General features: G+C 36.4%; 2 protein-coding genes across 3 annotated transcripts; one reads left to right on the forward strand and one right to left on the reverse strand.

Moving 5' to 3' along the window:
- Positions 1–3,406: 3,406 nt before the first annotated feature.
- Positions 3,407–8,063, forward strand: cgasa (cyclic GMP-AMP synthase a). Of its 2 annotated transcripts, XR_015506010.1 has the most exons (6): positions 3,407–4,244; positions 4,715–4,946; positions 6,542–6,805; positions 6,912–7,011; positions 7,277–7,668; positions 7,824–8,063. XR_015506010.1 is itself a non-coding variant. In XM_087279481.1 (5 exons), exons 1-5 carry the CDS (start codon positions 3,423–3,425, stop codon positions 7,614–7,616), a joined length of 1,758 nt encoding a protein of 585 aa, XP_087135607.1. In that variant the 5' UTR covers positions 3,407–3,422; the 3' UTR covers positions 7,617–7,766. The 2 variants fall into 2 exon arrangements, 1 of the variants encoding a protein (XP_087135607.1); XM_087279481.1 differs by lacking the exon at positions 7,824–8,063 and having other exon boundaries at positions 7,277–7,766.
- On the reverse strand, positions 8,059–27,844 carry ddx43 (DEAD (Asp-Glu-Ala-Asp) box polypeptide 43). The gene is given in 17 exon segments (NM_001328193.1): positions 8,059–8,323; positions 8,497–8,705; positions 10,307–10,394; positions 10,500–10,638; positions 13,429–13,538; positions 15,567–15,694; positions 16,015–16,102; positions 16,890–16,990; positions 18,093–18,234; positions 18,327–18,437; positions 18,517–18,635; positions 18,743–18,899; positions 20,485–20,566; positions 20,759–20,905; positions 20,994–21,117; positions 26,279–26,334; positions 27,440–27,844. Coding segments are annotated over 16 exon segments (2,139 nt in total). The 5' UTR covers positions 27,789–27,844; the 3' UTR covers positions 8,059–8,323; positions 8,497–8,507.
- Between the last annotated feature and the right edge of the window lie 112 nt (positions 27,845–27,956).

The following is a 27,956-nucleotide window of genomic DNA, read 5'->3' on the forward strand; positions in this document are numbered from 1 at the left end:
TGTTGTTTGTGTTTATTTCACTTTTGAATATGATAATGCGTAAAGATATGTACTGTATGACAACATTCAAAATTCATACAAATACTGAATGTTTTTTTCCAAAAGTTTAAGTATTTGGATTTTAAGAAGCCAATGTGTAGCCTACTTAAAACACTTTAGAGGATTAGTTTAGCCAAAACTGAATATTCTGTTATTCACACTCATATTGTTCCAAACCCTGAGACATTCATTAAAGATATTTTAGAAAAAAAGCTCCCTCATCTTCTATAGACCGCAGCGGTCCAGAGATTAGAAAATTACAGAAAAGTAACCCAAAACATTGTCAAAATATTCCAAATTGTCATGCAAATCTAAAAAAAATCACTTAACAGCAAACAAAAACTTTGCTTACCCATGGCACATTTACTATTGCCAATATGACATGAGGGTGAGTTGTGGATACTCATCCCGAGGCCCCTAGAGACTACGCAGCGCCATTGATGCGATACAAGACCAGTGAAGAGATGATGCAACGGTATCTATAATCCAGGACCAGGCCGTATCCTGAGCTGATGCTGTGGTGGTCATGGATGAATGGAGTGCATGAGACTGATTCCTGAAAGACCACGATGACAAACGAGTCCCCGCATTGATTCTGTTGGCCAGCCTGATTACCCACACCTGCAGTTCTCCATGATGGACATCCAGCTTCTCCAGCCTCCAGTGCCTAGACTGCAGCTCCTCACTGTAAGTTTGGCTAGGAGAATAATGGTCGTGCCCAACAGAGCCTGGTTTCTCTTAAGTTTTTTTTTCCCCCTTCACTTTGTCAACTTGTAAAGTTTTTTTCCTCGCCACATTAGCCACTGGCTTGCTCAGACTGGGACTTGTGAAGCTGTGCATTGATGGATCTCATCTTCAGTGTTTGGACTCTCAGCAGTGAAATGTAAATGAGACTGAACTGAACTTCAACTCTGAAATCTGGACTTTACTAGAACTATGTTAAGCCGCTGACACAATCTACATTGTAAAGAGCGCTATAGAAATAAACAAACATGAACATGAGTTATTAACCTAACATTTGTGTGAAATAATCCATTAAAAATCATGTACAATTGCAGAATATTGTGTTTAGATTCTATATAAAGTTCCTAAAAAGCCAATATAATCGAGTTTAAAAGCAATAGAAACTGATGGTAGATTAAAACAACTCTGAAACTTTGAAACTAATTTGAAAGCTTTGAAAATGATATGGCAAAGTCTGTTGTGTAACCTAAATGCCTAACTTTTGGTTGAAAACAGTACTAAAGCAACAAATAAACAAAAAAGGGTCAAAATTAAATCACAAACACTTTATATTGTTCAAAAATGTTTTAAATGTGATTGACCTTCAGGTTATTCATTCATTCATTCTCTTTTCGACTTAGTCCCTATGAAGTCGCCACAGCGGAATTAACCACCAACTTATTCAGCATACGTTTTACACAGTGGATGCCCCTCCAACAACAACCCAATACTGGAAACTACCCATACACTTTTGCATTCACACACAACAGCCAATATAGCTTATTCAATTCACCTGTACTGCATATCTTTGTGGGAGGAAACCGGAGCACCTTGAAGAAACTCACGCCAGGAAGAACATGGAAAATCCACACAGAAATGCCAACTAACCCAGGCAGGGCTCGAACCAGCTACTTTTTTTGCTGTGAGACGATTGTGCTGCTACAAACTGCGCAACCGTGACGCCTACCATTAAGTCGAAAATCATAAAAAAAAACGTCTTCAGTAGATAGAATAAATCGTGACTCTTTTTAGCCACAAGATGTCGCAAGTGAACAGTTCATGAAATGATTAAAGTAATTTGGTGAAGTAGAAACAGGCTAACCGGAATTATGTAGATGTAGTCAACGATCCCAAGACTCACAAATGGGGCCAGCAGAATGCCATAGTTTGGTATTTCAATTTCCTCATGGTAAAACAATCTATTTCATAGTCATGTGTATCTGTTCTAACTATCATGTAATGAATTTATGAAATAAGTGATAAGTGAGAGGAGAAGATGATTTAGATTGCTAAAGCAGGTCAGCTTTATAGAACAGCGGACCAATAAGCAAGGTAAGCAGCTGCTAAGCAGCCGCTCAAGGCCCCAGGAAATTATGGGACCCCAACCAATGCCAGAAATTGCCTAAATTAATAGCATAAGTCAAATTTTCAATCATATGTAGTAACAACTGTCCATAGCCCTTTAGATTTTAACATTACTAATTTTCAAAACCGGGGGCCCCCATGAATAGTGGAATGTTCCTTCTGTACTGCACATGCAAATAAAATCTAATCACAAATACCGTATGGCTAATGAACCGTACATATAGTTAGTTTGTGAACTTGTTTTTTTTTAGAATTGTGAATTTATTGTATTTAATTTTACATTTAGATAAAAGATAAAGCTTCCATATAATTTTAACAACAACAAAAGCTACAGAGGAAAAAAATATCTAGAAAGAGAGTGTTTTGAGTTTTAATGCTAGGGCCCCATACCTGGAATTGCTTAGGGCCCCCAAATCAATAAGTCCACCCCTAGAGATGTGTACAAAAAGGATTTGTAAGTTGCTCATGTGTAGGCTCATAGTGAAGTTCTCTTCATTTCCAAAATTATATTAGCATTAAGCACTTTCTTAAATGTCTTACAACAGGGGTGTCCAAACTCAGTCATTGAGGGTCCGGTGTCCTGCATATTTTAATTCCAACCCCAATTAAACACACTTGAACCAGCTAATCAAACTCTTTCTAGCTGTACTAGAAACTTCCAGGCAGGTGTGTTGAAGGACATATGAGCTAAACCATACAGGACACCGGCCCTCCAGAACTGAGTTTGGACACCCCCGTCTTAAAAAATATAAGCTGGACAAGGCAATGTTTCGTTAGTGTTATGTGCATGAGACAGTACAATAATCTTTATCATTCTTATTGTTTACACTACAGTCTATTATTATTTGTATATAGTTGCTTAGGCTCAGTTAATTTAATAAACTGTCTGTAATAAGTTCTTTATTAGCCATCAATAAATATGCAATAATTAGTCTATAATGCTTAGTGATAGTTGTGAAACAAAGATATGTAGGGACTTGGGGCAAAAACGGTGTAAAAATAAGCAAGAGGCCCCAGAACCATTGGTAAACACCAAGCAATTTAATTTTAATTTAAAGTACTTTCAGCAATAGACATACTAATAGCCCTCGTCTACACATTTTTGTCCACAAACTACAAAACACATGGAAACCCTATAAATATGTGTGGTATAACATTTTTAAAGTCACGAAATAAATATGTCATGACAGAGGAAGTGAATAATTTCGAGGCTGGCACGGCACCATCAGTATCATGACGTCACTCTTCCTTAAAAGCACAACCGCGCTCGCCAGCTCGTGAACACACCTGCCATCATGAGCAGCCACAGGAGACCAGGCTGTGTTTCCCCGACGAGACCTGATGAACAACCCAAAGTCAAAGCTCGAGCAAAGACAAGTGGAAAGAATGAAGCGCAGAAAAAGGACAAAGACGTTTATGATAGTGAAAGTGAAGCCAAACTTCAAGAAACTCCATCACTAAAACGGGGACGGAGTAAAAAGCAGAAAGATGATGCTTCAAAAGGAGATAGCAAGTCTCTGGACAACTCCGAGAGCAAGTCTGAAGAAAAGCACGGTGACATCTCTAAAGCAGGCTCTGTTCATAAAAAAACAGGCGAGAATGACAGACAAGACAGTGCAAAAAACAAACTAAAGAGTAAAAGAAAGACAGCTCCTCTTGACTGTGAAAGTGAAGGCAAAAATCAGCAGACCGCCAATGGGAAGTCAGGCGAAAAAACAGCACTGAAACGACCGAGCAAAAAGGAGAAAGATCATCCAAATCTTGATAGAGAAGCAACACCGGAAAATTCTGAAAGCAAATTAGAGCAAAAACCTATAGCATCATCTACTAGGAATAAATCTGCTCCTAAAAAAGGCTTCCCTGGAGCTAAAAACGCATGTGACGCTTCTCTGAAAAGTGAACTGAAAAGCACCAAAAAAACTGCAGTTAAAGACGCACTGGGAGACGTTCTTAAAGCAACTCTTGACAAATTAACGATCAAAAAATCCGAGCGATCTAAAGCATCCAGCTGTGTTAATGAAATCACGAAGAAAGTCATTGCACACCTGACACAAGACACGACCTGGTGTGCAGATATCGAGCCTTTACGAACGGGAAGTTATTACGAAAACCTTAAAGTAAGTACTACATGATACAAGGTAATACACAATTCACATTTAGTAAACATTTAGTCGTTTTAGTTAAAGAGATTAACATTGGCTATACAAAACAGAATAAGACCTATAAACATTGATTACTTTAGATGATTTCAGTAAACCTACATTTCAGAATAATCATAACTGAATATTGATTTGCATCAGAGAATGCCCAAACTATGTAATAAACTCATCACGTGATAAAAATATAACTACAGGTATAACCAGATATGCAACATGAGAATGTCCACATTCATGTGTGTGGAATATCACAATAGCACTGCAGTTTTTGGCAGATAAGTTGTAAATATTTTTCCCAGAATATGCATGTCTTTATGCTACAAGTTTGATGGTTTTGATATTTCTTATCATTGAGATTCAGGTAACTGCTCATAAAAGGCGTTTAAAAGATCAAAACAATCAACACTAGCTGTAACTTTGCTACATTTTAGATTTGTGAACCAGATGAATTTGACGTGATGCTGACTGTTCCTGTGGAGAGAGTGGACATTCAGAATTTCGATGAGGCTGGGGCATTTTACAGTATTGCACTGAAACGCCACCCAAACAAACATCCACTGGACAAATTCCTAAATGAAGACAAGACCATTCAGGCCAGTGAAATGCTGAGTGAATTCAGAGATGGTGTTAAGAAAGCTGTGGAGAAGGCTACAGACCTCCCATGTAGGTTGAAACTGTTTTTATTATCCTTATTCACATTATCGGTTAACCGTTATAACCTAACAATGTCATGTTTGTTTGAATTATAACCTATTTTTTTATGTAAATGTTTTCAAATAAAATTTGGGATAATGTGGAAAGACTTAGAAACTATTACATGGGTGTAAGAGAGGCAGCTCTATGTACAACAAACTTACATTAGGATTCGTCCTTGTCCAATTTCAGCAGTTTTTCTTTAAAGGTTTTAAATAAAAAAAAAAGAAAACTTGTGCTCATTTAAAACAAGTTACAAGTATCTTTTAATACCCTCAAACATGTGGTGGTCAACATAGGTATTCATTGTAGGGCTGTGTGATTTGGGGAAAATACCTGATTGCATTTTTTTTGACAAATATTCCAATAATGACATACCATTTAAGGTACAGCTGTGGTACTGCAAAATGGCTAAAATATGCGTGAGATGGAAGTCTACAATTCCTATCCAGCATTTGGATGAGGTTTCAAATCCCTCTTTGGCCACTGCATTAAAAGGCACCATGTCTTTAGCGAGGCAGTGAGTTGTTATGGTGTCAGTTATCTCCTGGTGCCTTCATGATGTGTTTCTATATGGTGTAACAGCCACAAACAACTCTTAAATTGAACTTTGCTGTTGCTTGCTACTAGATCAAGTGTCACTGGCAATACTTTCAGTTGACTTTTTAGCAAGAAACTCCTCATATAGCTGCTTATATGCTTTTTGTAAGACTGTAACACACACGGCAGTCACACATTTGCTCTGGACGTGGGAAATGAAAGAATACAAATATATTCCATATTGCAGTCTCTCGCGATTAGGTAACCGCAATGTTTTAAATCACGATTGCAATTGGATTTCGATTAATCGCACAGCCCTAATTCATTCCTTCCATTTATTTTCCAACTGAGGGACAAGATGCTGTGTTAACACATTGTGGATGAATTAAGTGTTACAAGAGCAATAAAAAAAAAAGTTAATTTGATATGAAAGATTTGGTAGATACGACAACTCTATATTTTGGACTATATCAGGTAAATAGGTAGTTTGCCTCATACCAATGAACTAACCATTAGTAACAGGGTGCGGTTGTCTGACCTTCCCTCACTCACATCCAGACTATGTTCAGATGGTTCACTATGCTGACAGCACGTTTCCACATCAGGTGTGTTCAGATCTAAAAAAGCCCTTTCTATATGGCTTCGCAAACAGTGTAATAGTCGAGGTAATACTGCTTCACATGGACAAAAAAGTAAAGCTGGATTATTATTGAAACATTTTCTATCTAAGAATCAATCCAGATTTTTCTAACTTACAGGATCTAAAAAAAATAGGGGTACAACTACTTGCATAGCCTGGGTGATGTTGCTTATTTAGACTTACAGTGTCATCAGTATGTGCTCATAGAAGAAAAACAAAGCAATTTTTATGTACCTAAATAAAAAGTCCTGCAAGCAAGACCATTGCTCCCACAATCTATTTTCTTTACATAATGCCTCCATGTCATAGACAAAAATCAGCTTGATTGCTTCACATTAATCATCATTTATGACATTAAACAAAACCTTTGTATGTTTTTTCATAGACGAAATTGTAATTCAGAGAAAAAAGCCAAAGTGTCCTGCAGTGACACTAGAAGTGACGGAAGGTAGGAAGAAAATTTCTGTCGACTTTGTTCTTGGTCTTAAAGTTCACCGTGCAAGCTGGCCAGAATTAACAAAGGATGGCTTCAGAGTAGAACACTGGCTTGGTACAAAAGTGAAAGCTAATATGAAACGTCAGCCATTCTACTTGGTGCCTAAATATGAGGGGATTGGAAATGCAGAGCATGATGGAGTTGTTGCAAGAGGTATACTATGCCCACAATCAGTAATTTACATTACATTATGCTATATTAATGGAGCAAGTGCACAAAATAACATCATCAAATAGTTTGCACATTGTTCTCTACGCAGACTCCTGGCGAATTTCTTTTTCACACATCGAAAAAGAAATTCTGAAATCACATGGCCACACCAAGACCTGCTGTGAGGGACGTGAACAGAAATGTTGCCGGTAATTATTCTGTTCTTCTCGTACATTAAGCTTTGATATGGTTATCAAAAATACTTTACTCTACTGCACTAAATACTTTAGTTTGGTGCAGAAATTGTCCATTGTGTCAGTTCTTATCTACTTCCATTAAAATACCCATCTACATAAAGAAACCATAAACACTTAACATAATTCTAATAGTACACTGAAACAAACACATTCAAGTCACTCAACAACTCATTAAAGCACAAACTCTGAATCCTTTAAACTTCTTTCACCCTTTCAGGAAAGAGTGTCTAAAACTTCTAAAGTATCTTCTACAACAGCTCAAAAATGATGAGTCCAAATCCAATAAGATGTCCAGCTTCTGCTCTTATCATGCAAAGACAACCCTGCTCCAAGCTTGTGCTTCAAGAGGAACTGACATCGAGTGGGCTTACAGTGAGCTGGCCAACTGTTTTCAGCAGCTTCTGGAAGATTTTGTCAAACACCTGAAAAATCATCAACTCCCAAACTTCTTCATTCCATCCCACAACCTCTTACATCATGTCTCTAAAAGCAACTGTGATTTCCTGGCAAAAGAAATTGAATTTCAACTGAACAATACATTTCCTATATTCAGTTAAAAGGCACCTATAAAGCAAAATTCAGGTGTTTGAACAGAAATGTGTTAAAATTGTGCCAAATAATAAAAGCAAACCAGGATCCATCCATCCCAAGACATCACAGTGTAATTATCCCAACCGACTGCTATTGAAAGAAAGGCATGTACTACTGTGACCTTATCAGTTCTGTTTTTAAATGCGAGGCAATACATGACAGGATTTGCAAAGAAAATGAGATTAAAGGATTTATCTATTTCTGTGAACCAAATTTAAGTTGTTGTGGCAAACTGTATTTTTATAGAATTTTGAACAAATCGTAAAATAAATAAATGGAATATGGGGCTAAAACTTGCGTTGTCTAACAGATATTTAATTTCTATTAATTATGCATTATTTATGTACATGTTGTGCTTTTACCTTGAAGATCAAATGTAGTGTAATACAATAAAAATCCTTAAAAAAGGGGTTTTACAGGCTTTTATTTGATGTATTCAACTGAACAACATGGCTACATCACCTACATATAGGCTTGTTTTACCCAATTTCAAATGTAGATAATGTTACTGAACTAGGAAAAAAAATCTTTTAACATTAAAGAAACATCAAGCATAAATGAATCGGTTTACAAAACGTAAATAGTCAATTACAATGACTTTTTAGGCCTCTCTACAAATAAGAGGATTAACACTTTAAAAGCTTATGGACCCATTGAGTACAGTGGCATCAACCTGAAAGATACAATAAAAAATAAATACTAAATTAACAGATACAATACACATCCCTTTAAGAATCATCTGGTGAACCAAAAAAAAAAAAAAAAAAATATATATATATATATATATATATATATATATATATATATATATATATATATATATATATATATATATATATATATTACCTTCCAATAGATCAGAATGGCAGGTCTGAGCCTCCTCTATAACCACCTCTTCGTCCTCCTCCTCCTCCGCCGCCGCCACCTCCTCTTCCACCCCCACCCCCACCCCCACCCCCTCCCCCTCCTCTTCCGCTCCTGGGTCCAAACATTTCTTTCTCCCTCCGGTGTTTTTCATAACGCTCAGCCATTAGTACCAGTTCTTCTGGTACATCCTAAAAAAAAAGGGGAAAAATGCTTTCCTTTATACAGATTCTCTGGAAAAAAAATCCTAAGTATCATGTTGTTTAAGCTCGTTTAGCATAAGTAATGTAAGTGCAAGTACACACATAGCTATGGTACATAAAAAAACACATTTGTTTTAATAACTTCTAAATGGCAGATTTACTGTTGCAGTGAAGCTCTGGAAAGTTTGTTTAAATCCCCTGTTAAGTTTGGGGAGTTTCACTGCCATCCAAAATAAAAGTAAGAAATACACCTTCAAATGTACAGTAATTTTTGCAATCAATTGTTCTGCAATATTATTGATGAACCAAAAAAAGAGTGAAACCAAAGTTTCTGAAACTTGGGACCAATTTGAAACTAGCGATACCAAAACTTTGGGTATTAACAGACAAAAAAAAAAAACGTTCACTTCCATAAAAAAACAACAAAAATATTAATAAATTACAAAAGTCAGTCCAAGGCATTTAAAAAATGTGGAAACATCATTCAAAAGCCTTTATTGGCATGGCTATTCCTTAAAACTGCGCCTACGCATTTCGTCAAACACTTGCCTTCATCAGGGACACTTGCCTTCATCAGGGTAACAGATCATGTGCGTCTGAAATTTCTTTTAAACACTGTGGTCTCGTGACTCTTTAGAATATCTAAACAATACTAAATTAATATATTGAACAAAAGGTCAACTCAACATTCATTATAAATTCAGTATTAAAAGAGCAAAGAAAAAAAGAGGAAAAGAAAAAGCGCGTTATACAAAAAAATCTTTAAATAATACATCATGAATGAAAGTCACAAGACCATAGCGTTCATAAAAAACTCCAGACTCACCTGATCTCTGCTACCTTGATGAAGGCAAGTGTTTGCCGAAATGCATAGGCGCCATTTTAAGAAATACAGTAGCCATGTTAATAAAGGCTTTTTAGCAATTTTTCCACATTTTTCGAGTGTCTTGGAATGACTTTTGCTCTTTATTCTTTTTTTGTGTTTAAAAAGGAACTTGTGTCCCGCTTAATCAAATTTCCATCAGTAATAAAACATAAATTCCTACTTGAAATATGTAGTAAGCACCCTTTCTGAGGCAAATTTTTTTTTTAGACTTGCTTAGCTCTATAGCTCTCAGTTGTTTTTCGAGCATCTCGGCAATGGCGTCATGAAGGCGTGTCATCTTTAGGTAGTTTTTTGGAGGGCGAGTTTAGCAATTCTCGCTTGGATGCCATCTCTGATGCCTTTCAACCAAAACAAATTCTTAAAACCTCAGTTTAAATCTCCGTAGGAATATTTATAAAGGAAAAGGACATCTGAAGCGGAGCACGTATCACTAAGCAGCCATCACTGTCCATTGCGCATGCGCATACTTTTGCTGTTTATTCTGATGAATTCCTTATTCATTCCTTATATAAATAAACTAATCTGATACATGTTGTATCAGATTGATTTTTTTCTGTCTGTATTACTCCACAACATTCTCATAACAAACACACAATACAATTTGTGAGAATTTCCATTTATAACTAGAAGGGCCTGAGGTAGAGAGTTGCATAGCAGAGAGTGACAGACATAATTGAGGGAGTGAATGCCTGCAGTTGTTTACCTGACCAGATCTCTCCAGGATGGTGATTAGCTCAGCTGCTACTCTCCAATCCTCTCTAGTCACCAGGGTTACAGATTCACCAGACCTCCTGGTTCAAGACAGAGACTCATTTTACATAAAAAGCCTGAATTATTTTATTGTTATCAAAATTCTTATAGTTTCTGATAATTTAGTCACACCCTGGTTGACTCACCCTGCACGACCTGTTCTCCCAACACGGTGCACATACTCCTCCACATTCCTCGGGAAATCATAGTTGAACACATGCGTGATGTCATGCACATCTAGCCCCCTGGAGGCCAGGTCAGTCGCCACCAGAATACGCACACGACCTTCAACAGCAGCCAGACAGGTAGATGGAAACATTAGATAGTTTTTTTTTGTTTTGTTTTTTAGGTTTTTGAGGTTTTGGATTGTATGCATGGCAATGACCTAGGCGCATACACTTTTGTTTGAGAAAGAGAGGGTTGTTCATGTTCTGACAACAGAAAACTGAAGTTTTAATGCAGGATCTCAGTATAAACAGATTAGCCAAGCACATAATCATGTAGATAGACAATAGCTTCTTAATTATTTTGGCATTGTTGCAATGAAAATGTATCTAATATATATTTTAATTAAAAGTGAGATTCCTCAATTAAAAACATACAAATAATCTTAAAATGCAAATTCAAATTATTTGAAAAAAAGAAGAAAAAAAAAAAACACCCATCTCTAGGTTTAAGGCATATGAACTGCAATGCACCAAAACAATCAGTGCAACAACATAATAAAACAATGCATTTCTTCTCTTAGTGATAATAAAATATTTGAAAAAAAAAAAAAAAACTTTATTTTCGGTTGTTTGTTGAATTTTTTTAAAACACATAGCTTGAAACACTTTTTGGATTAAAAGCAATTTCAGTTTTACTTCCTAAAAACAAAGACCAACTATGGGTGAAACAAACAAATCAAAACACAAACTATTGCTTCCAGCCGACATAAACTGCTGAGTTTCTGAATATTTATCTTATTGTATGTGTTCGGAAAAACTGTTCTGATGAAAGCAAAATGAAGTGGTAATACACAAGCGCTGGCTTTTGAATAGCTGCTATTCCTGCCAGATATGGTATGAAAGGTATGAGAGAGTTGCATTTTCTGAGAAAAACTACAGATCATGGGTTTACAGTGCGTCAGATATGATGTGCATTAGGGTTGGACTGGTATACTGGTACTGTGGTAGTATCGCGATACTATGGCTCCAAAAGACTGGTGGGGCCACTGTAGTTTGTAAATGGCAGTATCGTCATTAATGCTCTGTCTACACTAGATAATGTTGTACGTTGAAAGTCACTGAAATGCTCACGTTTGTGTAACATTAAACCATTTTATAGTAGCCTATTGTAGGGATGGGTATTGTTAAGGTTTTAATAACATAACACCTTTATCGATACCACTTACTGGTTCGGTACTTTAGCGGTTCTCTTAATGGTGCTTTACGTAGCGTTTTTATGGAAAAAAAAATATTTAATTGAATAAAATAAACTCACTTTATTTTATTGTTAAGCTTTGAATGTAAAATAAAACGAAATCAATAATTGTAAAACAAAATATAACAAAACATTTCCTGTAAAAACAAAAATGCACAATAGTTTAAAGGAAAATTACTATTAGCTGTTTTTAACCATTCTTCTGGAGAAAAATCAACATGCAAGCCTTTTCTGGCACAAGTCGGGATATTGTTTGGTTTATTGTGCTCCCTGCCATTGAAAATATCTTCTTTAAGTTGCAAAATGCAGTTAAACGAGAAAATGTTTGTGATTTTTCATTAACGCATTCACATAAATGAGTTGAGTGTTTTGGGAGTTAACTGTTTTAATATAGTTTTGAAGCATCTTGCAATGTAAAAATAAGCATTTTTAAAAATAAGTTCTTAAGCATAGTATATTATTAGGCTATTCTGTAAATACGGCTGATGTAAAAGAATTTTTAATGCTTAAGATTTATTTAAGCGACTGCAGAAAAAAAATACTGTTTTCATTGTAATCGAATGTGTGCGTTTATTCAACTATTAATATTATACTAATTAAGTGATTTACTGCTGGCAAAACGATGTGAATGATGTAACGTTACCATTAGTAGCTAGGCTGTCAAACACTTCTAATTACTTTTTACTGCAGATAATGCACTTTTAAATGGTACTTTTACTTAGCCAGATTGCTTGTGTTTCTGTTATACAAGAAAACAACTTGTTGCGTTTGTTGCAACGGGCATTGTTGCAGTCCACTCGAGAAAAACAACCTGTTTTGTTCACTCCGCAAGCTTACAAGTTGTGTGTGCACGAGTCCGTGTCGCAAGCTATGTGTTTGTGCGAGCCTCCGCTGAGTGCGCACACACAACCAAGAACAGTTAAGGCTTTTATACTTGACACGCTCGCCAGAAACACGAGAATTTCTCATGTGAGACTGCCAACTACGCAGACGAATATCAAATATTACAAATTAGAATAGGTTGGTCAGTTCAATAATGCTACTGCAAGTAATGTTTTTTCAGCAATAATTCTCAAGTATCGATAGCAGAACCGTTAATGTCAGAGCTTATCGATACTTCTGTGCATTCACTGATATAACACAGGATTGTGAGGGTAACTGAAACACTCGGTCAGTCTGTTCAGTGCATCAAATTTACTCTAAGCCACAATCACTGGCGAGTGAAATTGAATAATTCATCCCCAAGTTTAAAGTCATGTGAGTGATTTTCTTCCATTCTAGAGGGTTGCTGATTAAGCGGTTAGTCTTTTAATACACTGCTTGCAAAGTGAGATTCTGAAAAAGCTGCAAGCAGAATGGCTAGGGAAAAGTATTAACAGTATTAAATTATAAAATTTCATCTGTTAAGAGATTTTGAATTTTGGTTTGCATTTCTTTTCATTTAATCACCCAGTCCTAATTAAGTATGTATTTTTGGTGTCAGTCATGGTTAAAAACAAAAGCAGTAAGCAGTTCATCACAGCACTGGCTTAACTTATTTGAGGTTACCAATTTGTCAGCATTGGCCAGCATTTTACCAATTTCATTTGGTGCTGCTATTGGCACAAAAACTACACGTCACCATTGTATTTGCTGCTTATTAACATACTGTACCATCTTTAAAGTCCTGCAGGGCCTCTTCTCTGTCGCATTGCTCTCGGTCTCCATGCAGAGACTGTACCGCTATACCCTGAAGACACAGGTCACTGGAGAGGTCGTCAGCTCTATTCAGCAAGGGGGGAAAAACAGTGAGGATTATAAAGGAATAGCCATACAGTTGATCATACTCACAGGTCACCACACAAACCAAACTGTGGTCATTTTGCATATTTCTTGCAGACAAAGGCTGATTAAAGGGATAGCTCACCAAAAGATGACAATTTACTCACATTTACTCACACTAAAGTGGCTTCAAACCTTTGTGAGATTCTTTATTTTGTTTAAGGGGTGGTCCGGAGTGTATTATTAAGACTTTGTTGTGTTTATAAGATGCAAAGCAATGTGTTTCACTTGAATAAAACTAGGTTATTTTTTCATATATCTTACTTTGAATATTTACAGCTACACTGCTAACATAAAAACTAATGTCATATTTCCTAGTTCCTCCGAAAGGCCCGCCCTCAAGTGACTCTGATTGGTCATCTATCATAATGTGCTGTGATTCGCGGATCGGTTTCACATCACTACATCACGCCCCTACAAGCATGCACTTTTGTGCCGTGTAATCAGCTATCTCTCTTAAATAAAATCTGACAAGTGTCTGTAACGAATGAAAATGGGGTGAGGCTCCTTTCAGAGAGATTGCCACTATGTGTTTGCGTGTGCGTGCGAGAACTGTCTGTAGATGCATGTACCACAAGAAGCACATGTGCGTGGGACCGATGTTTATTTTTATTTTTCTCTGATGCTCAAATTAAGTTATTGTTCTGTAATATACAGTGACACTGTTGAAAGGAGAATAAAGCACAACATGTGGAATGCGACCCGTGTGAGCCTTGATTTATTTTTTTGCTGCAACACAAGTTAGACGAGCTGTCCTGTATTTTTACCTGACTCAACGCGTTACATGACATCTTTCACATATATTTGGAATATGCATGTGTAAGTAATATGAATCATCCACATATCTTTTGCAAGTTCATTATCTGAGATGTAGAACGCACAAAAAAGCTCCCTATAGAGATACGCGCACTGGTGATTAAAGAGCAACGTATGAATGATTTATTTAGATTTTTTTCGTTTGATTACATTAACAAATAACAGGTGTCACTTTAAAAATGTACACATCTAACATTAACATTGAAATGAAAGCATTCGACTGTTTTCCTAACTGTTTATGCTCATTTAGGACGAAATTGTGTATGAAAAAAAATGACACTTGTAATGAAAAGGAAGGGAATCGCGCCGTTTTTATGTTTATTTCAATGTCTTTTCGTGCCTAAACAAAGCGAAAGCACAGAACAGACTCACATTTAAGAGCAAGGGGTGGCCCCCATGCGATTCGGCGGTATGGGTTGCGTATAGGGAGGCTCGGCTCTTTAATATTTCTTGTTACCCTTCAGAGAAACACCAAAAATACAGAAAAATTATGTGAAAATACCTTTACGGGATCATAGCGGGATAGAACTGTAAAATACGGGAGAATCCTGGGAAAAACGGAAGGGTTGACAGGTATGTTCTCAGTATTTCTTCTTTTGTGTTCAATGGAAAAAAGAAACCCATCAAGATTTGGTACAAAAAGAGGATTAGGAAATTATGGCAATTTTCAGTTTTGGGTGAACAATCCCATTTTAAACAACCTTTGCTGCAATTTTAACCAATAAGCCCTTATCATCTTGAAGCACTTGATTTAATGCAGGCCGAGTATCAGGCAATTTCTGAGCAATCTTATTTTGCACAAAATGAAAATATCAGCATGAAAGTCTAACAAAGAACCTGTTTAAATGTTTGCGCAACTTTTGACAAACAAAAAAAATGCCTGTCATATCGAGGTGTAGAAAAGCAAGTGATAGTAAGAATGGCCATTTATTAAACAGCTACACCCTCTGACAATGGAGCAATGCCAAGTTTCATTTCTAGAAAAGAGAAGCATTTCCCCACAAACCATTCAACCCACACTATTCCTGAGCAAATTGTCACCCATTGTCATGTCAAGCGATCACAGTAAAAGCATGTTAAGCAATGCCATTTCAGTGAGTGAAGCTCCTCCCATATCCTGTTTCATGAAAAAGCTCATCTCACTTTAAACTTACTTGAGTTTTTTTCCAACAAATATTAGTACTTTGTCCAGAGGCTCCATTCGGTGAATGAAATCAAAAACGTAGTCTTTTTTTTCATCCTCCTGCACAAACAGCACCGTTTGCTGAACAGTGTTCACTGCCTGAAGACAGACAGACAGACAGACACAGAAGTTAACTGGGGACTTTTAATAAGGAGGCCAAACAAATAAAGCTATATTTGATCTGTTATTGAAGCATTATCCAATATAAACACACATATATATATATATATCTACATATATATCTACATATATATATATATATATATATATATATATCTACATATATATATATATATATATATATATATATATATATATATATATATATATACATACATATACATATACATATATATATATATATATATATATATATATATATATATATATATATGACACACGTGTAAATATTCACTTACTGCTAGATCCAGTGTGCCCACATAAACCATCATTGGATCTTTCAGGTAGGATTTGGCCAGTCGCCGAACACCTGGTGGCCAGGTGGCACTGCAACAGAAAGATAGAGATACAAACTGAATAAATGCAGAGAAAAATGTCCATTTTGCGTTTAAAGTAAACAGTACAAAGTACTGTTACTTTAGCTCAGGATAAACTATGTACGCTTGTTTTTTTTTTACGTCAGTAGAAGGAAATTTTTTACATTTTTAACTTGGGTGTTTCATAAAATGTTCCTTTTTTGACTCAAAGACCACAGGTGAGTAACAGATTGATTCAAGCTCACCATCCCCTAATCCTTAAACACAAATATGCTTTGCGTTTACAATTAAGTTGTGAACACTGTTTTTTCAGAGAAACAAATACTAACGCTAGTGTTGTCACCTTATCGACTTTGTCACTATATTCAGCAACTTTTCAGACTTTTTTTTTGACCGTTTTTCTTGTTCACAATCACAGACATTTTAGTGACAGTTTTGGTTTATTACGTCTGTGAGATTACTGCAAATTTACTACACATCTATACTGACATACTGTATTCAAACAGCAATAATTTAGTCAAATTGGCATGCATACATAAAGCGTAGTGCACATTAAAAAAACCTTTATTAGCCATAGGCTGTAAAACAAACAGAAACGTCAGATTACTTGCTGACGTCAGTAATACGCAAATTGACATTTGAAGTAATCTAGCAACATTTAGCAACTTTTCGGGCAGAGCTTACCACCTTTTCATTAAAAAAAGTTGCCAGCACTGACCAATGAAACAAAATTAAAAAAAAGAGAATACCCTGTCCTACCTGCAATCAAGATATTTTTCAAGTATCAAATAAATCACCTAGTCATAACCGTTTGCCTGTCTGGTCGAATATCCAGAATGATTTTCATGATTTGAGGTTCAAATCCCATGTCCAACATTCTATCAGCCTCATCCAACACCTGGAAAAAGAGAAAGAAAAACTGCATATACACAAAATTATTTTTATCAAGGACACTAGAGATGCAACGGTTCTTGGTCAAAAAAAAAAAACAAAAAAAAACGCAGTCTCATTCACCTCCCACGGTTCGTTGCGCCCTGTGATCCACGGTTCAGAATATACATTATTAATTTTGGTTTGTTAATAAAAACTGCAACAAAGCAGTTTTGCCTTTCTAAGCTTTCGATTACCTTTCACATCCATCGCCTGTGCGAAGACCTGTCTTAGGGTGCTTTCACACCTACACTTATGTTTCGGAACCTGTCACGTTTGCCCAGTTAGCGCGGTTCGCTTGGCATATATGAAACCACCAATCAAGCTCGGATCCGCGCCAAAATAATCACTCCGAGATCGCTTGAATGAGGTGGTCTCAGCTCGATTGAAACAAACTCTGGAGTGGATCGATTGCAATGAGAAAGCAATATAATCTGAGCCCGGTTATATCACAGTGTAATATGGATATGTAATAGGCATACAGCTATATAAAGAGAGAATTAGGAGCAGGGGGGGAGGTCATTCCAGACATCCCAAGTCTCCCGGATGTTTCGTTAGTCTCCCGTGAATGTACAGAGCCTCCCAGGTGCCCGCAAACGAGTGATAATCTCCAAGAAATCGCTCGTCTCCCTCCCGCTCCTCAAATACGTCGCGCACCCTTCTCACCCCTCCCCACCGAATCAGTCCTTGCTCTTCAGACACGTTGCGAGCACCCTATCAAACACCATCAAAACCACTACCACCCCCCTGACAGCTGAGCCGGACTCTGCAAAATAAACCATGAAACTGACAAAGTGAGGAGAGGTTAATCGCACGTGACTTGTTTTAGCTCTTTTGGTCCGTTTAGAAACTTTGCTGTGTGAAAGCGAACTGAACCAAGAACAAAGAGCAACATTGTAACAATTTTAATCCCTGTTTCGGAACAACTGAATCGATTCACAGACGTGAAAGCACCCTTAGCATGTAAATCTAAAACTGTGATACATACCAAACCGTTGCACCCCTAATGGACACAAAAACATTTATTCTCATCCGTATCCTTATTTCAACTTACAAACGCTATTACTTACCAAATAGGTGATGGAGCGCAAATTAATGAGCTCATTCATCTGCAGATCATTTAACCGTCCAGGTGTTGCAATGACAATGTCCACACCACTGGTCACTACTTTAATCTGGGCATTTCGGTCACCTCCTCCATAGATACAGATACTAAAATAATGTAAGGAATTTTGTTTTGTTGGTTGAATCCCTAAATTATGGATTAAATTTGAATTAATTTGGAGAACTTATAATTACAGCACCTTTTAAATCCCTTGTAGCTGTATTTGTTGCACTCTGCTTCGATCTGGAGGGCCAGCTCACGAGTAGGAGTCAAAACCAACATGCCAGGGCCATTTCTTTTGTCCCTGGGCCTTCAATAAATGTGTATATCAATCAGAGTAAAATAGATTCACTTGTTAACAAAAAGGATGAACCCTGGAACACACTTACATTGGTTGTCCATCCATATGAATGAATCCAGGAAGGAGGTAGGCCAGAGTTTTGCCTGTTCCTGTCTGGGCTATTCCAATAAGATCTATTCCATTCAGGACGACTGGCCAGGCCTGCGACTGAACCATTAGGAAAATTAACCAGGTTTCCATTCATCTGAATGTCTTATTTTACATAAGGCAGAAAAACAATCAGTGAGAAGCAAGCATGAAAGAGAGTTCTTTACCTGAATGGGTGTTGGTTTTTTAAACCCTACTCTGACAATGTTTTCCATGATGCCAGGATAGTGAGCAAAAGCTTCCTCAAACGTGCACACTGGATTGGGAATTGTTCTTTTGTCACCATCTTTTAAATCGTCCACAAAGATATTGTTGTTCTCTTTTCTGTTTTATTAGAGAAGCATAATGTACAAAAACAATACAATTATTATATGTAGAACACCATGCCCTAAATCAGTGCTTCATTTGTAAGTGAATAATTCTCAGAACAAAACCAGCAAAAAAAAGAAAAGTCAATGTGACCGACGTCCACCACTCAATTTCAGTTTTCCTAGGACAAGACGTCATTAAACAATGATACCGCAAAAAAGAGCATCACATTTCTGAACGGTCTTTGATTATTTTGTGCCATATGACATTATAGGTCAGTCAATGATGAGAAAAAACATGTAGCTACAAACATAAATAATATGAACAATCACTATTGACTTTACTATTATGTGCCAAGTGAAAAAGAAAATATTCAAATGACTCAAACTAATCTTTAAGAAGAGCCCACAGTTACCTCTTCTGTCATGTTTTCTGCCTGACTTGAGATCGATTTGCTTCAGTTTCCCGCTATCTAGATACATTGTGCAGTTTCATTTTCTCAAGATCTCCTTTGATCAGGCTTATTATCAAAATAACTTAGGGTTTTAAAAATGAAAATATGCGCGACTGCCTCTTTGCCATTTTGAAAATATAAATATTATTTAGGCAGGCCACTGTGCCATTAATCACTGCTCACTGCACGCGAAACAATAATCACCAACCAATGAGAGTGATTAAACATAAAAAAGCTGATTGGCTGAAAATATTCCGCATGATTACTACAGTGATGTGTGCGCATGCAAACACAATCCACACAGCCTTCACTTGTGTTCATTCACATGCTCTCTCTCTCTCTGGCTCAAATTAAGCTCTACTCTTAATACTTTGAAATGTTTCTGACTAAGGTAAACAATTAACTGATGACACAAAAATAATATTTGTGGCACTGCTATATAGAAAACAAAGATGCCCATTTATAAATATAAAACTTTTAAAAGTTAAGATTTCTAAACCTTATTAGTAATGTGAATTAAACTGAATGAACTAATTTAAGTAATGAAAATGTTTATAAAGAACATATTTATACTAGCTATGATGAGCTAAAATATTTTATCAGCTGAAAACTAAGCAAAAAGCTTTTTAAAAGCCTTATTGGTACAGAAATTAGCATACGTTGCTGACATTGATTTCTGTAAATCAGAAATTTATTGGAAAAGTTACACTGAAAATATAAATGTCCAATTTGATGTGCATTTGTAATGCATGTTGTATAATGCTTTTGCAATTGCAAATGTAGGTGGCTAATTTTAATAAGAATTTACTTTCAAACAACATGATATTACATAAATAAATTAATATTATTTAAACAGCAAATAAAATCCTTAGTTACATTGAAAAAAAATACAAAAAAATAAATAGGTGAAATAGAGCAGAAACCCTGAAGAACGCTCATCTTGTGTGACAAATTAATATTATTTTAGCAATGTTGTGGTTTCTTATAATAAGAATAGGTATTAAATTTTAGTATAAGAAGCAAGAACAGAACAAAACCACTGTTACAAATACCCAAATGTCAGAGCATCCAGAAATGCTGTAATTAACAGATCTATTGCGCCATCTGTGGGCTAATGTGAAAAAAGCATGATAAGACAACACTGACCTCCAGATCTTGACTTCTTCAGCACTGCGCGCAGCCACTGATTTTGCTTCAATATAGAAATTCTTCTTTAGAACAGGAAGATCTGAAGAACCCAAAGAATGTGTTAAATCTGGTAAAGTATTTCATATCTGACAACATATTACAAACAGTATATGAATCAAAGTGGAATTTTTGTTTTGTGTAAACATACAGTAGCAATACATATTCAGTAATGCTGGTTAGAATGAATATGATGGTAGAACTGATGTAACAATCACATTACCCAGAGACTCACCTTGCCATTTCATAGCTTCATATTTGTCCCGGTTTTCTCTAAGTGAAGTCCAGTCAATGGGGGTAGGTGCTGGTGCAGCTGCAGCTGCCGCTTTAACAGCAGAAGCTGACCAACAAGAGTTATTTTGATACCCTTGACTGCTGTTTCCTGGAGATTTAAATTCATTCAAATGTCAATACCTACAATTTAGATAAAGGTTTTAACAAAACAATGACATTTGTAAATTTATAACTACCATTGCGGTATCCAGAACCTCCCATATTTTCATGCACCAGATCTTCAATCATGTCTTTGGCTTTGTGTTGAGCATCACAGCTTCCACAGATGAGCACTTCAGCTTCATGTGCACCACGGGTTATCTGCCAATCATACATCAATCAAAGAGTCATGTCATGTGTATAACAATGTAAAAGATATTGTGTTTTAACTAATGACACAGACATTGTCCTGTGTGGCCGTGCTAATTACGTCATACATTTTTGATTTCCAGTTTGGTAAATAGAAATCAGTGAAACACCAAATACGCTTTAATATGTTGGGTTTTATTAGACTGCACAGGGGTGCGTTTCCCAAAAAACAAATGTAACTCGTGGCTAAACTATCATAGTACAATGCATCGTTTGGGAAAAGGCTGATGTACTGACGACTATAATAATAATAATTATTATTATAATTATTAAGTATGATATTGTTTATTTATTTTTTTTATAGTACAATTTGACATTCAAACTACTGCAGAAATGTTCTAAACAACAGGCCCATGTCATATTGGCAAACAATGAAGATATATTTCTTACTAAATGAAAGCATTAACGTATGCTATATATTTTTGTTTTCACAAGCTTTGGAGACTTAAATTTCGCTTTTAAATAATCGGTCAAATATAGCTTTCGTCATGAGCCATGGCTCCATTCAAAATGGCATAAATGTTTTCAAAGTAGGGATGCTCAAAATAATCGATTAACCGTTAACCGAAAAGGTGCGTTTGTAACCGATTAATGTTATCAGTTAAACGATTAAAAAATATTATTTTATATATTTTTAGTTTGGCTGCATAAGGGGCCGATCGAATGCGATTTTTGCTGTAAGAGGGGCATCTTTTGAATAGTTTACTAAAAGCTGCAAGTGTTTTGCAGGCGGCTTAACCCAGAGCAGCAGTTTGTGTTCTACAGAGAACTTTTAAAAAGCATGGTTTCCGCTACATTCATTCTTTCATGGCGAGGACCAAAATGCATCCCGCCGCGGCTACATTACCCATTCAAAACATTTAGTTGTTGTTGTTTTTAACAGCAGATTATAATCGCTTTTATACCTTTAAACGTATTAAAAGGTAAGTGAATTACAACAGCACAAACTTTTCTGTAATCGTAGTAGTGCTGTGCGCTAGGCTATTTGTTAAACCCTTTGAGGTTACGTGCTGACCGACTGACTGACAGGTGCATGATGCGTGAAGCCAGCAAACCGATGTGGCTTTTAGTTAAGATGAACACAGTTTCCATAATTATACTTTATATATAGATAAAGCTATATGGCTCTGCATATAATCACTCTATCTTGCTGGAGTTTATAGCCGTTTCACTTTACTTCAGGACGCAATAATACCGATCTGTAGATCTAATTGGAGACAATCATAAATATTCCTAGCAAATCTAATAAATGTTGGAGACATACTCACTACAGAAACGTACTAAATCTGCCTACAGACATATTTCCCAAAGAAGCTAAATGGAAGGAGAATATTGCTGTTTGAGACGTGTTGATGCCAAATCACGCTGTCACTGATCGCCTCCTGGATCTGCGTCATAAACACAACAAATAGGCTTTACCTTTTATTTTACAGCTTATAAAGCAAGTATGTACATTAATGCAATATCATATTTAAACAACAAAACTGTTTACAAACAAGTCAACATATGCACGCGTTGTCAGTAGCCTATTGTCGCTTCATCACGCAGCGCGCGCACTTGAACCGCGAGAGAGAGAGAGAGAGAAAACCATATAGCAAGACATAATCTTTAAAATAATGATTTCTATTAAAAATGTAAAATGTTTTGTCATAATAATAACAGCGGGCATTAAATAAATGCATATTTTCCATGGAGCGGGCAATTTGAGGAAGTCTGCGATTTTATTTGACGGAAGACAAAAACATGATTGAAAAAAACAACCTATGCCCGTTCTTAAAAAGGATCAGTCAGTGTTTTCGTTTTGTAATACAAATTAATAATTTAAGTGAAAAATTATTTAGGGCAGGCCTATTTATTTTAATCATTTTATTTAGTTTTTCTGTTCTTCTGTGCTATGGAAACCCTACAGGTGCGAGAAGATGCTCTTTTATGTTCTGTTATTAATATGCTAGCATATAAATCAGTATTTTAAAATGCAATATTTAATGCATGAGACACAAAATAGAAACGTCAATTTGTTTAAAAAAAATTTATAGTAATCTAACCAGTTAACAACCGATTAACGAGAGGCGGTTGTCGGTTAGCAAAATTAATCGAAATGAGCATCCCTATTTCAAAGTGCATTGAAAAAGGAGCACAATTGTCAATTTGAAGATCGCCAAAACTGAACTGTAAAAAAAATACTTGGAAAACAAATTACACCCAAGAGAGATGCTTTAATGTTTTTTTTTTAATTATTCTAAGATTAAACGTTGGAACGCTCTAATTAAATAGGGCATGGGGGATAAGTAGAAATAGAACACGTTACAACCAGGAACTATGCTTCTAACTACAGCTCTAGAAGTTTGTGACGCAGTTTGCGAATGTTCAATGGAATGACAGATTTGGGAAACACCAAATCAACAAACTATGTTTGTAATGATGCAACTTGCAACCTTGGTTAGCTAATGATGGTTTTCGGAAACACACCCTAGAGCAGCATTATAGCAGAACCTTAAAATCTAAAGTGATAAAACAGCACTGCTTTTTCCCCAGGAAGAACCGAAAGCAGTAATTAAGATAATAAAAGCTCTGCTGAATTTGTGAAACTTTATGCTAGCTAAGAAATTACTTCAGTGTTCTTGCTTCACTTCAACTTGCTCTGCTTAATACTACCATGATAAAAAGTTTAAATACTCATCCATGAACAAGATTTCTGCAGCAGAGCATATGATGCAATGATCCCAAACTGATGTGCATTGTCAGACATTTCTCAAAGTTTTATTTTGATCATAAAAGCAGGTTTTATAAAGAATAGGTTTATCTTAGTTTTTCCTTCAGGGATGCACCGATACCACTTTTTTTACAAACCGATACGAGTATGAATATTTTCATTTGTGTACTCGCTTATACCAAGTACCGATACTTCATAGATTGGGTTTCAATGAAGTTTATATTTTTGTTTTTTTTCCTTGTCTGTAGCAAGGATGAACACAAAAATCTTTAACAAAAGGCTGTTCCAAGCCAAAAATATACACACATTGTTGATACCCAGCAAATCCAGACCTTATCTATTTATGACTAAGCATGGACATTTAAAGGATGAGTCATCCTTGCGCTGATATGCGCCTATGACTTCACACATTACACAAAGTGTGTGCAGTGTACATTACCTTATGGAGTCACTCTCTTGGCACTGCATATTGAGGGCCCATAAAACCCTGTTATACGTGATTCTTTCATATTCACGAGTATTATCCTTAATCTGCGGGTCAGGTAATCAAAAAGTAGGCTACTAGATGTTTAACTATGGGTTGGTCGCGGGTAGGTAAGACCAATAGCCATAAATACGTAACACATACTCTCATTTTAAAAATTACGTGACCCTCATCTTACAATTTTTAATAATAATTAATCTTATTTTTTTATTAAAAGAAAAGTTATTAAGCAATGCAGCACCACTGACAATCCAACAGGGGCGGACTGGGACTAAAAATCAGCCCTGGCACTGTAGCCACACCAGCCCACATTACCACACCCACACAGCCCCACCCAAGGACACGCACATTCACTACATATATTGGTGTACAGATGGTAAAATTATATAAGCAGTACCTATTTAAGAGATATTTAAACATTTAATGTATGTGACTGGAACAAAAGCAACCCATTTATATATGCAATCATGTCATTCATTTTCTTTTCGGCTTAGTCCCTTTATTAATCTGGGAATCAGCAACTTATCCAGCATATGTTTTACACAGCGGATGCCCTCAAAGCTGCAACCCATTATACTGGGTTACCCAATTCACAATTGGCCCACCCATTTCACCCATAGCATGTGTTTGGTCTTGTGAAGGAAACCAGAAGGAAATCCACGCGAACATTCAAACTCCACACAGAAACACCAACTGACCCAGATAAGGCTCAAACAAGCGACTTACTTGCTCTGAGGCGACAGCGCTAACTACCATTACACTGACCGCTTTCGAGACCTTTGTTTTTTTTTGTTTTTTTTTTTGCACTTACTGTTTGTTTGACATTCTTGCCAGATTTTGATTACATCTGAGTAGCCTCAGATTCGGTCGGCCCATCTCGAAACCAGCCGGTTGTTGCCAGTTGGGCCAATGCTTAACATTTACTATTATTCTTACTATCATCATCATCATATTCACATCTCGCACAAGATAAAAGCTGCCTACATTTAAAAAACAATACATATGAAAAAATAAATAAATAAAATAGGTGACCGGCCCACATTTAAAAAATGGTCCGGCCCTTCTGGCATTTGCCAGAATTGCCAGATGGCCAGTCCGCCCCTGCAATCCAACTACAGAGAAACAAAGCAACCATCACGGCAACCTCAGTGATCACTTTTTCGGAAGTTCAGCTGTTCTTTTTTGCACTTGTTATTTTGCGTTTAATGTTAAAAATAATGCATATGCCTACAAAGCCCGTATCGATATAACCAAAAGCAAGATCACATCGATATAAATATTCCATAAACAATACTTAAGAGATATTTATACATTTCCATGAAGTGTTTACTGAGATTGTGTGATCTGTATATAGGCTGTCTGAGCTTTACAGAAGCTGTAAACTGACACGAGCGTGGTGACCGCAGTGACAAGAAGCTTTTATTTAGCACGCAGCCTTTAGATGTACTTTAGAAACTGATTGTTTATAAGGACTAAGCTATTAATATAAAATACATTAGGCTAATTAATACATTAGGACATTGAAGTCAGGTAAGACAACAAATCACATCATGTAGTGAATTACTGTTGAGTGGTATCAGTGCATGGTATCAACCTTTCATGTACGATACGAGTATGAGTATTTTAACCAAGTATCGACCTGATACCTGACACTGGTATCGATATCGGTGCATCCCTAATTTCCTTCCAATAAATGAGAGCCAACAGTATTGTAAAAAGAAAAAATGGGATGTATATAGTCATTTTTGGACATTAAAACTAACTGATAATATAATTTTCGGCAAATACCAGAAAATAATGTTATTCAAATAACTGGAACTTACCTTAAGTCTAAAGTTTTATCTAGTGTGCAAATACAGGTTCTTCTGAGCTTGTTACTAAACAGACTTTTGGGAGATTTCATGTATTTAACTTGCCTTTATTGATGCTCCACTGCTCTCTTGAAGCTCTCGTATTTTCGCACCACCTCGACCTAAGACGACAAACAGAAATAATACAGACCAAATCACTTCTTAATTAGAAGTTACTTGACCAAATTACTTGTTAACTAGTTCACATGAACCATTTCATAAAAACAATTAAAACCCGATTCAACAATCGCAGCACCAAAGGTATCGTTAAAATTAAGTTACTTATTTTGTCACATAATGTATGCAAACCTGCTCAAAATCCCTTAGGGTGGTGAGACACTGTGGAGCAGACAAAATAAAAGAGTCTTATTCTTCAAGCATATTCTGGATGTTTTTGAGACTTCATACATGACGTGCCTGATTTTACGCAGCATTTTACGTTCTTGAATTATGAAATGATGATAACGAGATACTCAAAAATCCTTTTTGTACAAACTTATGGCTCTAGATTGTCAATATTTGGCTCCAGTTAGTCAATAATTCAGATCTAATCTAATTTACGTCATTTTTGCACTAGAAAAGTATGAACTAATATTTAATACAAAACAGTGTAAGACAACAACGCATGGAATTCTTAAGCTAAATAAATAATTTGAAAAAACATGGTGAAAAAACTAGTAATTTTTAACACTTCATCTGCACTGAGGTAACGTTAAAGTTGGTTTTATATTCGCACAAGTTCAGTGACAACTTGTGACATGGTCCCTATATTGTATAGCATGGTACACTGAATATTCGGACTGACATTTCATGTAAATATGACTTCAAAACAACACTAGCACTATTTAACTGACTGTGAACAACGTTGTACTCTTCTGAAATTCTGAAAGTCCAAATGTGTGAAAATAAAACCACGTATAAGTTACCTCAATTTTATCTGCACTGTGTCACTGTAAAACAAAATGCTGATTGAGCAAGTTTTTTTTTTTTGGCTTGAGTAACGTTAACGTTAGCAAACAGCAACGAAAATATCCCTGACAACCGCTGGGGCCTAACGTTAACTCGGTAACGTTAACTTAATCACGTAACGTAACATAACATTAACCAACTATTTTTAGAAACGGTTTCAATCAGTTTATGAAACGGTCAAAACAATTCTTAACGATTAAAGAGATTGCTGACAGTCTGAAAAAAATCCTAAACATCACAAGACACGTTTAACGTTACCTATTATTCTCCCGACCAATGAGTTTTCCACGTTCAGAGTTACCGATGATGAATCTCCACGGTCTGCGTAACCGCGACTTCGTGTTGGTCCAATCCTGGATCGACTGTAACTGTTATTTTTACCGGCTGCACCGTCAAAGACATCGAAATCCGAATCTCTGTTCCTCCAGTTCACCCACTGCTCTCCGTCTCCGCCAAATTTTGCACCAGCGCTGGAGGTTTCTCGATTGCGCGCGCCTCGAGGTGACGGAGGCCTCCATGATTTTACCGGCGCAGGTTTAGCAGGTAACGTTAACTGCTTTGAAACCGCCACGCCATCTCCGTCGTATTCATCTTCCCAGTCCGACATCTAAAACAAACAACATGAAACGTTAACAGAGATGTCGAGATAGCCAACGCTAAACTGTAAGTCCTCCCGAGAGACCTCAACACACTATCGTTACTGTAGTATACTGTTCACTTTGACCAATTTCCGCTCACGTCACGTGACCACTTACAAAAAAAAGAACGTGAAAAG

This window comes from Danio rerio, chromosome 13 (assembly GCF_052040795.2).
Source record: "Danio rerio strain M-AB ecotype USA chromosome 13, GRCz13ab, whole genome shotgun sequence".
NCBI classification, from domain to species: domain Eukaryota; kingdom Metazoa; phylum Chordata; class Actinopteri; order Cypriniformes; family Danionidae; genus Danio; species Danio rerio.

What these genes read in the sequence shown, in the direction of transcription:
- cgasa (XM_087279481.1), top strand. Translation starts at nt 3,423, where the DNA reads ATGAGCAGCCACAGGAGACCAGGCTGTGTTTCCCCGACGAGACCTGAT. An exon ending in GTTATTACGAAAACCTTAAA is followed by an intron (nt 4,245 to 4,714) that starts GTAAGTACTACA and finishes GCTACATTTTAG; the next exon opens with ATTTGTGAACCAGATGAATT. An exon ending in CGTGAACAGAAATGTTGCCG is followed by an intron (nt 7,012 to 7,276) that starts GTAATTATTCTG and finishes TCACCCTTTCAG; the next exon opens with GAAAGAGTGTCTAAAACTTC.